Source organism: Fonsecaea pedrosoi (genome assembly GCF_000835455.1).
Source record: "Fonsecaea pedrosoi CBS 271.37 unplaced genomic scaffold supercont1.7, whole genome shotgun sequence".
NCBI classification, from domain to species: Eukaryota; Fungi; Ascomycota; class Eurotiomycetes; order Chaetothyriales; family Herpotrichiellaceae; genus Fonsecaea; species Fonsecaea pedrosoi.
In genome coordinates, this window is record NW_013550609.1 from 476696 (window position 1) to 492367 (window position 15672).

The 15672-nt window shown below is 53.1% G+C and overlaps 4 protein-coding genes across 4 annotated transcripts; 2 read left to right on the top strand and 2 right to left on the bottom strand.

The window, feature by feature from the left end:
* Positions 1–6554: 6554 nt before the first annotated feature.
* Positions 6555–7117, bottom strand: Z517_10244 (uncharacterized protein; the record flags this gene model as incomplete). Its single annotated transcript, XM_013423857.1, has 3 exons — positions 6555–6890; positions 7005–7049; positions 7115–7117. The coding sequence occupies 3 exons, from the start codon at positions 7115–7117 to the stop codon at positions 6555–6557; spliced, it is 384 nt and encodes a 127-aa protein (XP_013279311.1).
* A 705-nt stretch (positions 7118–7822) lies between these two features.
* Z517_10245 (uncharacterized protein) lies at positions 7823–9370 on the top strand (the record flags this gene model as incomplete). The annotated part of the gene is made up of 1 exon (XM_013423858.1): positions 7823–9370. One exon carries the CDS (start codon positions 7823–7825, stop codon positions 9368–9370), a length of 1548 nt encoding a protein of 515 aa, XP_013279312.1.
* Positions 9371–10201: 831 nt separating this feature from the next.
* Positions 10202–11721, bottom strand: Z517_10246 (uncharacterized protein; the record flags this gene model as incomplete). The annotated part of the gene is made up of 3 exons (XM_013423859.1): positions 10202–10642; positions 10707–11187; positions 11285–11721. 3 exons carry the CDS (start codon positions 11719–11721, stop codon positions 10202–10204), a joined length of 1359 nt encoding a protein of 452 aa, XP_013279313.1.
* A 1505-nt stretch (positions 11722–13226) lies between these two features.
* Positions 13227–15036, top strand: Z517_10247 (uncharacterized protein; the record flags this gene model as incomplete). The annotated part of the gene is made up of 5 exons (XM_013423860.1): positions 13227–13373; positions 13428–13484; positions 13548–13641; positions 13703–13840; positions 13895–15036. 5 exons carry the CDS (start codon positions 13227–13229, stop codon positions 15034–15036), a joined length of 1578 nt encoding a protein of 525 aa, XP_013279314.1.
* Between the last annotated feature and the right edge of the window lie 636 nt (positions 15037–15672).

A 15672-nucleotide genomic window follows, 5' to 3' on the forward strand; every position in this document is an offset into this window, starting at 1 on the left:
CCAGCAAAGAGGCAAAGAACGAAAGCCGAAGCCGCTTGCTCTTTGATCCCACCCCCTCCTTCAACGAGGGCTTGCCCGCTACCTGTGCCCGCTAACTGGCCACAACCCAGCGTGGGCGGTGCATGATTGGCAACAGATTGTTCCTTAACCTGCCTAGGGGCGTCCTTCCCTGATGACCCACTGACTCTAAAGCCCCAGCACCATCAACAAGCCAGTGCAGGCCCCAAGCATGCCCGCCCAGCGAGACAGCGAGAAGGGGTTCCACTCCCCAACCATGGGCCTTTTGCCCTTCTGCCCAGTCGCAGGTGGTCGGTGATCCCTGGTCCACTCCTCCACCCACACTGTCTTTCGCCCTCACTCGCACACAGACATGCACACAGACCATGCTCCCAGCGATCCCAAGCGTGCCGAAACTTGCGACTTCTGAATGCTCCACGAAAGGTCAAACAAAGACCCACGGCGGGCGGACGCAGGCTGCCAATCGCAGCCGGAAAACGGCTGGCTTGCCTTTCTTCCCTTCGTTACGGAAGTTACTCTCCTCCTGCAACGACCACCCTTTTTTTGACCAAATAACGTTGCACCCTTGCCTATCGCCTCAGAGGGCTTGGGACAAAACTTACAATTACCATTGACCTTTGACGAACCCGTGAATTTCCTGCCTCCCTCCGTTCTACCAATTCCTTTGACGGAGCCTCCGTGACCAGCGGGTACTTCAAAAAGAGACGGGAACCGAAGACGGGTTCAAGGGCTCCAGTTTTACACAGTACAGTACGTACACAATACGGCCAACAACCGAAATCCATGTGGGTATACTCGTCTTTGTGCAAGTACGAAGTATACCTGCCTACCTACCAGTAAACAAACTCGTACCGTCGGGTTGTGGTTAGTCCTCGGAGCCTGGAAGTAGTGCTACGGGGTAGGAGGTTAGCAATCCCTCTGACTGCGGAGCACACTTGTACACAGGTTTCCTTTTCGGAACTGCTAAATTCTGATGATGATACCAAGGGCTAGTGAGGCCTTCTTGGGAAGCTCTTAAGCGCCCAAGGTTGAAGCCCTCCAAGCGTTTCTAGGTGCCAGCTATGCGCCTTGCTGGTCGACGGGTGGATGCTTTGATTCCCACAGCAGAAGCAATCATCGTGGACAGTCGAGCACTTTTGGAGCCAGCACAGGATGGAGTACATACCTTCCTGTATGTTGGAAAAACGGGCAGTTGTCAACCTCAAAGGGCAAAAGTTCAAACTTCTCCTCCCAGCCCTTGGAAAAAGGTGTCGCGTCCAGTCAGCATGAGGCCCACCCAGAGACGGTCAATTGGATTTCTACGCAAGCCACAAGGAGCACAATTGACCCTAAAGTCCTGGACTAGAACCACAACTGCGAATCCATCCTTACCACCTGGCACCTAGCACACTTCCTGCCCCCCATACCGACCATGCCTATCAACTCAGGCTCGGGAGAATCGTGGCCTTATCACGGACAGCCCCCAAGTTCCCCAACCAGCGTCGTGCAAAAATCGCCTGGCCACCTCCTCCAGTCCGACGCCGGGGCCCACGTACCGCCCGAAGGTGGATGTTGGGGGAGAAAAGCGCTCTTCGTTTCCTTTCCAGGCACATGCCGTCTATCAAAAAAGTCATCACGCACTTTCTTTGCCCCCCCTCAAGGTTCGGCCTCGAAGAATCTCAGTGCGACGTCTGCTCCTCCTTTCACGTTACGGGCCTGTTTCTGTTTCGCTTAGAATTCTCGTCTCGGCGTTACTCATTGGATGCTCATTCAAATTCGCAGGTCTGGATTTTAATTTGGCCGGTCTCGACGAAAAGGCTTGTGCCACAGTGTCGGACGATTTCCAGGTGGCACCAACCAACAGCAGCATGTCCCTCCATTTGCTTTTTTTTTTCCTTGCGGAGTCGCGTTTAGTCCGGAACGGAGAGGCCATGGTGCCCACCCTGGAGTGAGGGGACGATGATAAGGTGATGATGATGATGGATGGGCAAGGCCTTCCGCTCCCCCTACCTGCCCTAGTCGTGAAGTCCTATACCCCTGCTCCTTGCCTCTGACTTGCGGATGCTCGCCAGATGTGCACAAGCCATCTTGCTTCAGCCGCGATAGCTCTCGCGTCGCAAACTTTCTAGCCCGACTCCCGTCTTTCCCATTCCCTGAACGGCCATCGATCCTTTGCCCAGCGTGCCCATGTCTTTACGGTATCGTGCCGCGACCCCCATCCTGGCCCTCGGTTAAATGACCACGACCAACCTGACGAACGCCAGATTGGGCGTATCTGCTGGGTCTTTCAAGCGCTAACGTGAGGTACAGCGATAATCAGCGGCGGCATCAAGTGCCCGAGCGCCTTCGAGTATCTGCTACCCACAAATAATGCACCTCTCATTACGTCGCTACAACTGGCTTTGGTCTGAAAGCAGCCATGGCTTGACGTCCACACAGAAGCAAAAAGAGATATTACAGAAGCAACTTCTAAGACTAACCAGGTCTCGGACGGATTGTACAACGCATTGTTGTCTGACCCTGGCTTTCAAAAAGAACCCGTGAGTCGACTTAAACCCTGCACCCTGTTCCTGGGGGCTGATGGCATCATCTGTCAGCTTGTGGCTGGTCAGTACAACTTTTAGGGCCCCAGGTCACCACGAGTTTCAGGTTTAGCTCGCTCCATTTGCTGCGCGTCATGGCCCAACCTGACTGCCTGCCTGATGGGTCGACCTAGACAGGCGTTGCTCGTTTCCTCGCACGGAGTAGCACTCCGCGATTTCCAACGAAGTACCGAGTAACGGCATCAATACTGGACTCTTCCAGCCTCACCAATCTACTCACAAACAGAGGAGAGACCAGCCGTTTGGTGAACCTCATCTCCGAGCCTTTGTCCACGCTCGATCCTTCCAAGCCGGATGTTACTCATCCTCGGCCCAAGCAAAAGAGTGGCCCCGGATGCACCGGTAGGAATGATACTAACTGGCTATCTTGATGACAAGTGGTATCCAGGGCTTGTGCGGCGGCGGGTCTCTCGCTCATTACCGAGTATTTTTTTCTGGAAAGAGGTTCAGGACCGAAGTTACCAACCTCCTTCGACGGAGCATTTAGACAAGCCCCCAACAGGCTGAGCGTTGTGGAAAGTTTGCTCAGTCCAACGTCGTCACAACACGTGTGAAGTGCAAACTCAGCGAGTAGCAACAGAGCGAAAGCACCTGAAGCAAGAGAGGCATCTTTGTGGCCTGGGTAAATATACTCGCCTCAGTGGCTGATGGTTACTGAGCCTTCTCGTCTATTGTTGGCAAGGGGATCTTCAGAGGGACAGCTTGCTTGCATGCGGGGATGCAGACGGGATGTCCCCGCTCTGCATGTGTATCCGCTATGAATTAAGGTCACATTGCAGGTTGAATCTATCTGGATCCAAGATGCCAACCAGAGGCATGCAAATGCAAGATCACGGCCTTCCTAAGGCCACAATGCATGGACAATGCACCACCTCCTGTCAAATATGCCTTCCCTTTCAGAAAGCTTGAACTGCATGCCAGGACAGGCTTCTACAGTAGTAGATCTGCCGAAATGTCCTGATGGTCCACATCGGCGGCCGGCCTTCACCCGATGACAGGACCATTTTGCGCAAGGGACAGAGGCAGGGGGGTTGCTTAGGGCCAAGGTCTCAAGGAATTGTGGCACATGCGACCCTTGAGTCTTTTCAGCCTCTCGGTGGGAATGGTGCAGGTATGGTGGTAGGGTATGACCACCCCCCCGGCCATGATTATCGCATGGGTCCCAAAGCCCAATAAGGACACGGCTCTTGTACGATCCACCAAATACCGAGTACAGGAAGACACATCGAAAAGGTCTTTCGACTAACTCCCCACCTCTTTTCCTTCGGATGGCTAAAGACAGAAAGGAAATACAAGTAGCAACATGGGAAGGGGAAGTCCGTTTCAAAGCGATTGGCATGGTCGACGAGTTCACAATTCTTCGTACAAATCGCTGGCCGGCTTGCCGCCCTCGACCCAACAAGTCTGATGTGTTGTCAACCCATGATTTGCAGAAGCAAGTCCCGGCAGCCCACTCTCACACCGGCTTGGACCAGCTTCGGTTGAGGCAGTCCAATCACTGCCGTGCAAGGCCCGGGTCAGCGTCGCGAGGATCGCTCGATCAGCAATGGTTACTCCGTTGAGCACGTATCCTAGAAGTTCTCTGAACGGGGTGCCTTATCCCTAAGTTCTTGTCCAGCCAAAGGGTTCTCTGGCTTCTGTCCCCTAGTGGAGTCCATATCACGAGAGAAAAGGTCTCTTCTTTGTTGAGAGCCGCTTCGGGAAGCATTAGGCTTGAGAGGAGGCTGGGCCCTAGGGAGAACCTTGATGTGTGGGCCGGCCTGTGTTGCCGGACATGCTCGTCCTTAGAGGGGCCCTCCATGCAAGAGATGGACAGGTTGATGCGTCTGCGATATTCAGCCTTCCCTTCCTGTTTCCGCTGTTGCATCGGCATTGCACTGCATCCCCTGTTTACTGCAAGCTTGCGATCTTGCATCGATCGCCTGTGCAGGACGCACTGCGTCTGAGAAAGTCTATGCCGATCCATCACCGTCGCCAGAGGGTCGAGCCCGGCTTAGCAGCACCAACTCCCTCTCGCTTAGGCGGAGAACAAGAACGCAAACCGGGCGAGGAACAGCAGCCCGTTCTGGAAAGGGCAAAGACGAGCTCTCCCAAGGCGGAGGGGGAACCTTGGGGTTAGAGAGACCCCTCTCGTTTCGGATTCACGAAGATGGCCACTGTCGACTGGCTGTGATTGGGTCGACTACTGCCGGGAAAATCTACGGAAAGACATTGCCCCCTTACCATGCACATCACAGTTGCATGAAGATCATTGCGAAGGCTTTTGTGGCCCAATACCTCAGAGGTTCGATGTGCCTGCGGTAAGGAGGCGATCCGACATTGCTCCATCCACATCTTGGAACAGCCAAAGGCAGGAATGTCTTGCATTATTGTCAGATCAAGCTCACCGGTCTCACCTCTGATGCCCCCTGGGCTCTGGCATGCTACGATCAGGGATACATGATGTCTGGTCAGCTCTGTTATACGAGATGTGGGCTAAGCTCTCGTCTCTCCCCTAGCCCCGCGATCCGTCCGTGGAAGGATTTTCGGTCAGCCTCGACACTTTGTGCCATCCAGCCCAATGCTCTATCTGCCTGTCCAAGACTTGGAATCAATCTTCGTTCCATTGTCGCAACAAATGTCTCTTTCGAATCAGATCCTTCCGATTGAGGGCAATCAATCTCGCAGGGTCTAGGAGCCCAAATGTTTGGGAGAAGGTCCGCTCGGCAGGATGGCGGATTGTTTGCTGCCAGCGCCACACTCATGCTGCCAGTCGACGGTAAGGAGTAGGGACACTCCTACTGGTCCCGTGTTCATATGTCTGAAATGACTACCATTTGTCGTCAAGATCAACACCGTCCATCACTTCCCTTGAGCGTATCGAAGGAGTTTCAGTAACGAATGATGGGCACCCAATGGGCTCACCGGCATCGTGGTGACAAAGACAGGAGGTCGCGAAGGTTAGGGCAGCGGTGACAATGACGATGGCAACTGTGCCATGACTATTGGCTCTCAGCCATCCAGGAGGCACTCAATTTCTGTGTCGACGGACTTGTTTCTCCCCTCGCAAGCCTGAATTGATCGTCCCCTACATTGGCCGCCTTGCAGTCTACCCGAACACCCTTTTCTGGAGGGCCAGGCCTGAGTGATATCACAGTACATGGCCGATGGATTTCTTTTCCGAGATTGTTGTTGCAGAAGAGGTTGCTTTGCGTTTCCATGTCTGCGAGGTAGGGCTCCCGTGCACTTCTCACACATTCTTATACCTGGTTGTTTTTCCACGGCAAACCGACCCTGCGGTATCTCTGAAGGTTGCGAAAGATGCCACCATGTCAATGGTCCGCAAGAGCGCTCTTGACAAAGTACCGTTTGCCGTCATGTCGTCGAGGATGAGCTGCTGGCATTGATGGGGGTTTCAGACACAACCCGTTCGTGGAGGATTGCTGTCAAGTTTCTAGTCGGGGTCTCCGCGAACTATGGATGTGGCGTTGTCGAAATTGCCCCAGCGCTTCACTAAATTGCCGACGCATGCACTCGCGCAGGTGCGAATTCCTCGCGCAATTTGCGTCTCGAATCTCCGTACGGGAGGACAATAAGTGACTTGGACCCATGTATTCCTGGCCGGGAGAAAGCCATTGTATCAGATATGCAATATCTCCAAATATGTCCATCTTACACTCTGGCCAATTTCATGGCACGGGGACGATAGAGACCTCTTCTTAGATGCTTCATGGCGTGCCCTCGAACCTTTTTGTGTCTTGACATAACCACCCTCTTCCAACTTCCAGGAAGATTGCTTCGTGTCATCCCCACCTCTGATACCTCGCGTTTTGCCCCCGACGATATTCCCATCCTCTTTGTTGGTATCAAGAATAATTTTTCAACTCCACAATAACGCCGTGCCATCCGTTCCATGCCATGTCCTGCAGGGAAAAGAGCAAGACTCGCTCCCCCCTTCGCGCTCGTTATGAGAGATCAATCGTCTCCGTAGTCAACGTCCTCGTCTTCATCGGCCCCTCCCTCAGCAGCACCGATGCCGGCACCGGCCTTGCCGGATGCTGCATAGCTGCTGAATTTCGCATCGTCTTCGGCTTCCCTCGATGCCGCATCCTTTGCCACGTCCTCGCATGCGTCGATCCAGTCCGAGTACACATCGACGGCGGCGCTGAGGTAATTGATGCCGGTTTGGAACCTCTGCCCGCAGACCTTGCAGTGCAGGTTGCCCACGCCGGCCTTCTTGTCGAGTTTGACTTGGATGGCTTTTTCGTGGTTGCAGAAGAGGCAGGTGAAGGTCGAGGCGAGGGGTTCGCGCTACAGAGACGGAAACGAGGTGACGTTAGCATGAGAGAAACAGCACGGGCAATGCAGGGTGTGAGTTTCGCTCGGGATTGATCGTGGAGATGAAGAAATGAAGATTGAACTGACTTTCTTGGGCCCTTGCGGCTTGCTGGACGACTTCTTTCGTTTCCCCTGTGACGGCGGTGTCAGTTGTTTCTTTCGGGGTGTCTCCCTGGAAAAAATTCATGGGTGCTTACCATCGTCTTTCTAAAATATCGAGGTACCTCAAGATTTTAGTGTGGCGGACGGGTTGATGAACGAGGGTCGCCTCGAGAAAGTAGAGAAAGGACTCGGTGACATTAAATAAGGCGACGTCGAGGACGTCGTCTCCAAAGTTGACTCAGCCTCGTCTTCACTCACCTCCGCAGTTCACCCTGCGAGTCTTGTCACAGCCCAGTCACGTGAAGACACAGAAGTCTTATCGTTATCGCGCGGCAGCCTCCGACTGTCAGATCAGCCAATCACAGCCACTGCGGGACATCGAGTTCCAGAGGCGCATTTCCCCCTCGTCCCTCTCTCTCCCCCACTGCAACCAACCATTGCTTCAACGTTGCAGTCTGATGGGAGAGATATTACTTCTTCACTTTCCTATCTATCTTCTTTATCCTCATTGCCTATATACATCTTTAGACCGTGCTTGAGCCCTCGGGGCTTCTGTTGGTTTGTGTGAGAGCAAGTGGTCGTGCTGGAATTTCCGGGCCATCCCTTGTCAGCATTGTCCTTTCTGTCGCCCATCTGTTGTTAGGATCTCTTCCGGTGTCAAAAAAAGCAAAACAAAGCAAAGTTGTTGACGCCTGATTGTTTGGGAACTGCTTCAGAACCTTTGGACGAACTTCTTGCCTCCCCACGTCGATATCTTTCCATCGAGCAGATATTGTTTGTTTTCCCGGGCATTTAAACACAAGATGGCGAATTCTCAGCCCATGAATGGGGCCACTCCCGACCCCATCCTCTCAGAGATCCTCGCGACCCTCAAGAGCCTAGATGCCAATATGGAGTCCCTCCAGAGTAGATTCGAAACCGCTCAGTCGGTCAACCAACTACGCGGCGTTCCTCAGTCTCGGACGAACCTCTCTCCCAGCTTGGATCCCATCCAATTGGGCAAATCTGCAAGCGGCGCCTCTTCTCCACCGACGGATTCCAGCCTGGCTCCTAAGGCGCCTTCATCACCCACGAGCCCTGCGAGGAAATCATCAGTCACCTCGCGAATCATCCTTACTACCTACCCGGGCCAATCGGGAATCGACCCCATTCCTCTTGAATGGGGAGAACCGAATCCCATCAAACGTGGTCCTGTCGTGGTCAGTCGTCACCACAACACCATCCGCCGCCGCAACGCCATCGGTGCCCACGGCGGGTCCTATAGCATATACCACGCCCTTGCCGTAGCGAGCAACAATTTGGACCTAGAGCACAAACCGGACTTTACCAACACCGAACCGGCCGCGAACATTGGACCGTTTCCAGCGTGGGGCGACAGGAAGAAGATTGTCGCCATGGACCCCTTTGGTCATCTGGCTCCCTGGCTATACAAAGACCTCATGCAGTCCCAAGACATCGACATCCGCCCCACCATTGCCGTGACCAAGGCGCACATGAAGATCCCGGAGCTCGAACAATCCGTCAGAGCCGGCCGCTTGAAACCGGATGGGCGGATCTGCCTCAACGAGACTGGAGAATTGAACGTGACCAAATTCGCGGTCGAGCCCGTCTGGTATCTCCCCGGGGTGGCGGAGCGGTTTGGGATCCAGGAAAGCGCACTGCGACGGGCGCTCTTCGAACACACGGGCGGTTCCTATCCGGAGCTGGTGACGCGGAACGACATCAAGGTGTTCCTGCCCCCGATCGGCGGGCTCACGGTGTACTGCTTCGGCGACCCGGCCAAGATGGCAGATCCCAACGTGCGGCTGGCGCTGCGGGTACACGACGAGTGTAATGGCAGCGACGTGTTCGGGTCCGACATCTGCACGTGCCGGCCGTACCTAATCTTCGGGATCGAGGAGGCCGTCAAGGAAGCCCAGAAGGGCGGCTCGGGCGTCGTCATCTACTTCCGCAAGGAGGGCCGCGCCCTGGGCGAGGTCACAAAGTACCTGGTCTACAACGCTCGCAAGCGCGGCGTCGACCGGGCCAGCGAGTACTTCAAGCGCACCGAGAACATCGCGGGCGTCAAGGACATGCGCTTCCAGGCCCTCATGCCCGACATCCTGCACTGGCTAGGCATCACAAAGATCGACCGCATGCTGTCCATGTCCAACATGAAGCACGACGCCATTGTCGAGCAGGGCATCCCCATCCTCGAGCGTGTCCCCATCCCCGACGACATGATCCCCGAGGACTCGCGCGTCGAGATCGACGCAAAGATCCACGCTGGCTACTTCACCACCGGCAAGGTCATGTCCATCGACGAGCTCAACGCCGTCCAGGGGAGGAGCTGGGATGATATCGAGCATTAACCCCTGTCAGTCTGCGTTGTCGGCAAAGCTTTGAGTGCTAGATATGTTCGAGTTGGACTACAGACCCAGGTTATTATCGATGTTGGAAAGTTACAAAAGAGGCGGCGAGATTGCAGACACATAGGAACGGATTGTAGTCAAGCCGACGCTGCTGACCAAGAGACAAACTTCCCAAGATCCCTGGTTTTGCATGATTGATGGATTGATTGTTTTCTTTTTTTTTGGATTGATTGTTCTAGTTCTGTTCTCTCCGATGTTCGGCCATAGAATGTGCACTGACTCGATGCTCTAGCTCCAACCCGTGGGAAGGAGAACAAGAGCAGAGTCGCACAATCCAGGCCTGTATCCACACACAATGATTGAGGTCCGATTCAGTCGATGCCAGTAGTCCGCAGGAACATCGAAGTTGCCGATTTCAACATATCCATGCCCACCGTGCACCCCATTGCACCACATCCTCTGCTCCTCATCTCCAGCATCGACTCTTCTTTCACCATGTCCCTCAGAAAGCGTGTTTGACCACCCCCTCCGATTCAGACTCGCTGTTCATCTGCACAGCACCGTTGGTAGCAAAGTTGATTCAACCCATCCCCATCGAGTGTGATCGTGTTTTGTTGTTTTCCTCTTGTTTTACTCTTGACGTTGTGCCGGGTCTAAGAATTCGAACTTTCCGAACCCCTTCCTGTTGGCAAGACTCTCCCGTTTCCCCTTGTGTCTTTTTTTCAATCATGTGCCACCCTGACATACTAGAAGTTTTCAATACGCGTAGGACGGACTGGACCAATGGTATGATGTGACATCCTGGCTGGTGACATCCTGGCTCTTGATCAGTTACCAGTCAGACACGTAATGCAACAGTACGGGAAATGATGGGATGAACCCCTCATACACCATCTTCACCCTATGTTTACAGTCCATCGGGTCGACACCATCTCCATTCTCATCTGTCACACGCATGACCTGCTTCATCTTTTCCTTGAGATCAGCAAAGCACTTGTTGGTCAGCCCTCTGTAGCGATAGATGGTGACAAAGTTGTAGCACTTGATCTCGGTAAGAGCTTTCAGGAAGTGAAAGTCGTTGGAGGAAACGCAGGCGCGGCCAGCGAACTGGATTGCGAGCGTCTTCAAGGTGACATTGCGTCCAATAAGACGAAAGATCTGTTGCAGGTGTGGGTCATGGACAAACTTGCGTTCTGGAATCTGGGTGGAAGTTCTGGTACGATTGTCCGCTCCATCGGTGAGCACAAATGAGACGTATTTGAAGTGAGAGATCTGTACAAGGGTGTTAGTTTCCACCATTAACTGGGGACGAGGCATTCGCTTCTGCAGCACTTACGTTGACAGGTCCAATGTCTTCAAGAAATCGTCTGACATCTTTGTATCCGACCTCTTTCCAGGCCTTCTCGTAGTATCGACCGCGAATAGCAATTTCTCGGGAGAAGTGGAACGAGTTCTCACCATAGAGGACCTCTCTGCCTTCTCGGAGAACAGTTTTGCAAGTGCGGAGAAAGTGAGAAGAGCGTGAGAAATCGCGGCGATCGAACTCGATGGCTTTGTCGTCACGGAAGAGCAATCGGTATGTCTTCAAGCGAAGCTCCATAGGCAGGTCAAGGAAGCCGGGTTTCTTCTTCTGAACCGTTGCGGTGACCTTGGGAGACTCAGGGGTGACCCCGGAAGACTCAGTGGTGACATCAGCAGGTTTGGCTTGTGGTGTGGTAGACAAAGTCCAGGAAGTAGCACCCAAATTCTTTAAGAGGTCAGCCAGGTTGAGATTGATAACTGTCTTGACGCCACCTTCGCCGACAACCTCAACGCTCCTAGACAGATGTTTGTCAGCTAGGTACCAGAACGGGGGTTCGGAAGATGAAGCAAAACCATCATCAAGAGACGTCCTACAAGGGAGACTGGACTTACAGAGCCTTTGAGAGCTTGTTCTCTTCCTCATCAGTCTTGTTCGCACCAGCTCGACGTTCGACAGCCCAGAGACCACCATCCTCTTCCTCCTCAGTGGCATTGCCGTTCGTGGCAAATTCATCATCTGAGAGATCCTGGAGAGCATGGCGGGGCGGAGGACGAGGACGAGTGAATCGTCGCCTGGATTTGCCATTACGATCACCATCGCTCTTTCTCTTGCGTTTCTTCTTGTCAGCCTCATAATCAGAATGGTCAGAGTCATGATCAGAGGATGGAACATCGATGAGCGGATCGAAGACACGTTCGAACGGGTCGTCGTCCTTGTATTTGCGGTTCGCAACACCTCCGGCCGGCATATCAGCTTCAGCAGTCACGACGTTCATGGTTTGGGTGTTTTTGTTGGTAGCTTGAGCTTTCTTGCGGGTAGTAGGAGCCATGGTCACGGGGTGGTGAATGAATCTGTTCAAATCTGAGCAATCAACCCGTTCGCTGGAAATGGATCTGTCTTACGAGAGCACGATATCTGAGACGTCTACAGAGACGACCAGGAGGTTTGACTGTTTGTAAACCGGCGGATCAAAGGGGAGACGAAAGAAGCTTGTGAGGAAAGATGGAGATGGAGATAGGGAAGGACAAGGAAGACGGGGGAGTGTTTTCAAAAAGATCAAATTCACGCAACGCGTCTGTGGAAAAGCAGCGTCTCAACCACCTCTCGCTTGGCAGGCAGCTGTATAGCAGCGAGCAGCAAGCTAGAGGCAGGAGGAAGGAGGAAGGAGGGAGTTGACAATGTGATTCCCAGGAAGGAAGGACCGCCAATGCTCTGTTAAAGCAGCGAGAGCAGGGGCGGCAGCGAGGTGTGAAGCATTCACGCTAAGACAGTTCAATCACCCAATACCACCAGTGACGGACTGTTGAACGGCGCAAGGACCGCCTCATGGCAATCACAAGGAACAGTCCTGCTTGCAGGTTTGCCGAATGCCATCCTTGAGATGCAAGACAGTGAAAGAAGTCACGTGGGGAAAGTAAGGACTGATCAGCATCATTCATTGTATCGCCAGCTGACAGAAGACGTCGAGATGGAATTCATGAAAAGCATCAAAACTCAGCTTGTGAAGGCAGATATCCTCAATGCCCGCTGCAGCACAACCAGTTCATCAAGCCAGATCCTATTCCACATCTCTTCCATGTCTCTCCTCACCACTCACAGAGTGCCTCTTCGTGGTCCACATATCCATCAACAGCAAACCCATGCTTTCACATATCGCAGTTGGAGTTACTCCAGTCCAGCTCATCACAGGATACAGCAAGCACAATGAAAACATTCACAGGCGCACACAAAAGCAGGGAGACAAGGCAGATGACCTGAAGTCAGGTCAGCCCTGATCAAACAACATGTCCAATCAGTCTTTGTTTCAAATTGTCCTTCAAGGTGGTGCTTGGACCCAGGACATATCAGCATCGCCCACAGACCTCCGGCTCAATAGCCAGAGCGCGGGAGCTGCAACTGACGTACAGATGCTCTTCATCTTGGATTTAGTTGTGGAGGAGAAAGAAAAAACAAGAGAAAATGACGAAGTCGGGAATTTAGTCTTGGCCTCGCTTGACCTTCCGGCAAGGGAAGTTCGGACATTCGGCAAAACCTCCGCATTGGTTGGACTTCATTCCTTGATGGTTGCGCCACTTTGATGGAACGACCAATCTATATATCATCACCCAGAGCACCCCCTCCTCTTTACATCTGAGGTGCAGCCTCTATCAGGGATCCAAATCGAGGGTAGTTGTCATCTTTTAAGAGCTGGCACTAGCCAGTACAGAGGACACTGAACCTGTTGTCGATACTGACTCCCCGTGAGGCTTGATCGAGATATATTCTTTGACTCCGCATTTTCGGTTTTTTCACCATTGTCGCTTGGCAGTGCCATTACCATTTTGCCTGCATAACATGGCCCGTTCAATGCTTGCAAAGAGGCTTTGGTCCTCACAGTCCTTGGCCTTCAAACCATCGATATGTCTCTCATGCAGGGTAACTATCAGAGGGCTGTCGTCTTCTCGAACACAGGGTTCGGCCCAGACTGAGGCCCAAAACAAGGTAGCATCTTCCAAAGCGAACGCAAAACTCTCAACATACTGACACAGCCCGTAGTTACTGGGTGAGCATCTCAAACAAGCAGATCCCGAGATCTATGAGATCTTGCAGCGCGTAAGAGACCCCGATACCAACTTCTACCTCCTGGCTCTAACCCGCCTTTTTTGTCTGTTGTAGGAGATACGTCGGCAGAGACATTTTATCAATCTCATCCCTTCCGAAAACTTCACCTCTCAGGCTGTGCTGGATGCCTTGGGCAGTGTCATGCAGAGTGAGTCACTGTGGCACCGCATCCAATTCGTGAACAACCCGTTTACTGACCCTCGAATCAGACAAGTACTCAGAGGGATACCCGGGCGCACGGTACTACGGAGGCAACGAACATATCGACGAGTCCGAGAGACTATGTCAGAAGCGCGCTCTGGAGACATATCGCCTGAATCCAGAAGAATGGGGGGTCAATGTCCAACGTAAGTGGCCACATGTTATTGAACTCCAGTGATATCTCAAGCTGACCGACTCAGCCTTGTCTGGTTCTCCCGCTAACCTCTACGCCTACTCCGCCCTCCTCAACACACACGACCGTATCATGGGTCTCGATCTCCCCCATGGAGGCCATCTGTCCCACGGTTACCAAACTCCCACCAAGAAGATATCCATGATCTCCAAGTACTTCGAGACCTTCCCATATCGCCTGGACGAGTCAACGGGATTGATTGACTACGACAAGATGCTCGAGTATGCTCTTTTGTACCGACCCAAAATCATCATCGCCGGAACCTCTGCGTACAGCCGGTTGATTGACTACAACCGCATGCGCGCGATTGCCGACGATGTGGGTGCTTACCTGTTGTCCGACATGGCTCACATATCCGGCCTGGTCGCCGCGGATGTGATTCCAAGCCCCTTCCAATACTCGGACGTGGTGACAACAACAACGCACAAATCGCTTCGTGGTCCTCGAGGGGCCATGATTTTCTACCGCAAGGGCGTACGCCGAACGACCAAGAAGGGCGAGAAGGAGATGTACGACCTCGAAGGTCCCATCAACGCGTCCGTCTTTCCCGGCCACCAAGGCGGTCCGCATAACCACACCATCACCGCCCTCGCCGTTGCTCTGAAGCAGGCTCAAACGCAAGAATTCAAGGAGTACCAAAAGACCGTGCTGTCGAATGCCAAGGCCCTTGCAGAACGACTCGGCAATTCCGCTTACACAGGTGGTCTGGGCTACAACATCGTCAGTGGCGGGACCGACAACCACTTAGTCCTGGTCGATCTGAAATCCAAGGGCATCGACGGTGCTCGCGTTGAGCGCGTGCTCGAGCTGTGCGGCGTGGCCGCGAACAAGAACACGGTTCCCGGGGACAAATCTGCCCTGAGGCCTGGGGGTCTAAGAATGGGCTCGCCTGCAATGACTACACGGGGTTTCCAGCCAAGCGACTTCACGCGCGTGGCGGAGATAGTTGATCGTGCAGTGTCCATTGCTATCAAGGTGGATAAGAGCGCCCGATCGGATGCAGAAGCGAAGGGCAAGAAGAATCCCGGAACAGTCAAGAGTTTCTTGGATTATCTCAAGGACGGCACGGAAGTCACCGAGATTCTGACGCTGAGGAAGGAAGTGGAAGATTGGGTTGGTACATTTGCAGAGCCGTGGGTGAAGGGATAAGGACGCGACGACTAGTTGAGTCGGAAACTCTGCAGACCACGACACTTCGCACGATGGTGACGTCGACAAAGTAACCGTCTCCAGAACAACCGCGCTGCTCAGCTGCCGTGTTATCGAGAAAGGTGGGCAAGTTTTTTGATCGCGAGGGAAAATGGGCAATAAAAACATGTATTTAAAAAGGATGGGTCGAGAGGATGCCTTTTCAGCGCATCTAGATACTCCGATCTTAATAATGGCGATCTTCTGCGTCTAACAGTGAATGGACGAGTAGGAGACAATGTAATTCTCAACCTGGTGAAAGTCAATGGATGTCAACAAGACATTATGGTTCAACTGCCACGGAAATTGCCAATACAAGAATGAGGATCGACTTGAATGAACTCTGCACATGATTGACAGTGATTTTCGATAATCAAGTATCGCGAAGTGATTGTGATGAGGCACTCATAGAGAGCCTTCAATAATGTGTCTGAGCAGAGAAAACCCAGGAGTTTGTCAGGGGGCAACTCGGCCATTATTCATCAGGAGAAAGCCATAGTCACGTGTCAGGGGTTCGGTCTCGCCCTTTCGTTTCGAGAAAGGCCGGACTTGGTGGGAATGTTTCACCGATCGGCCAAGTGGTTAGTAGGCGCTTCT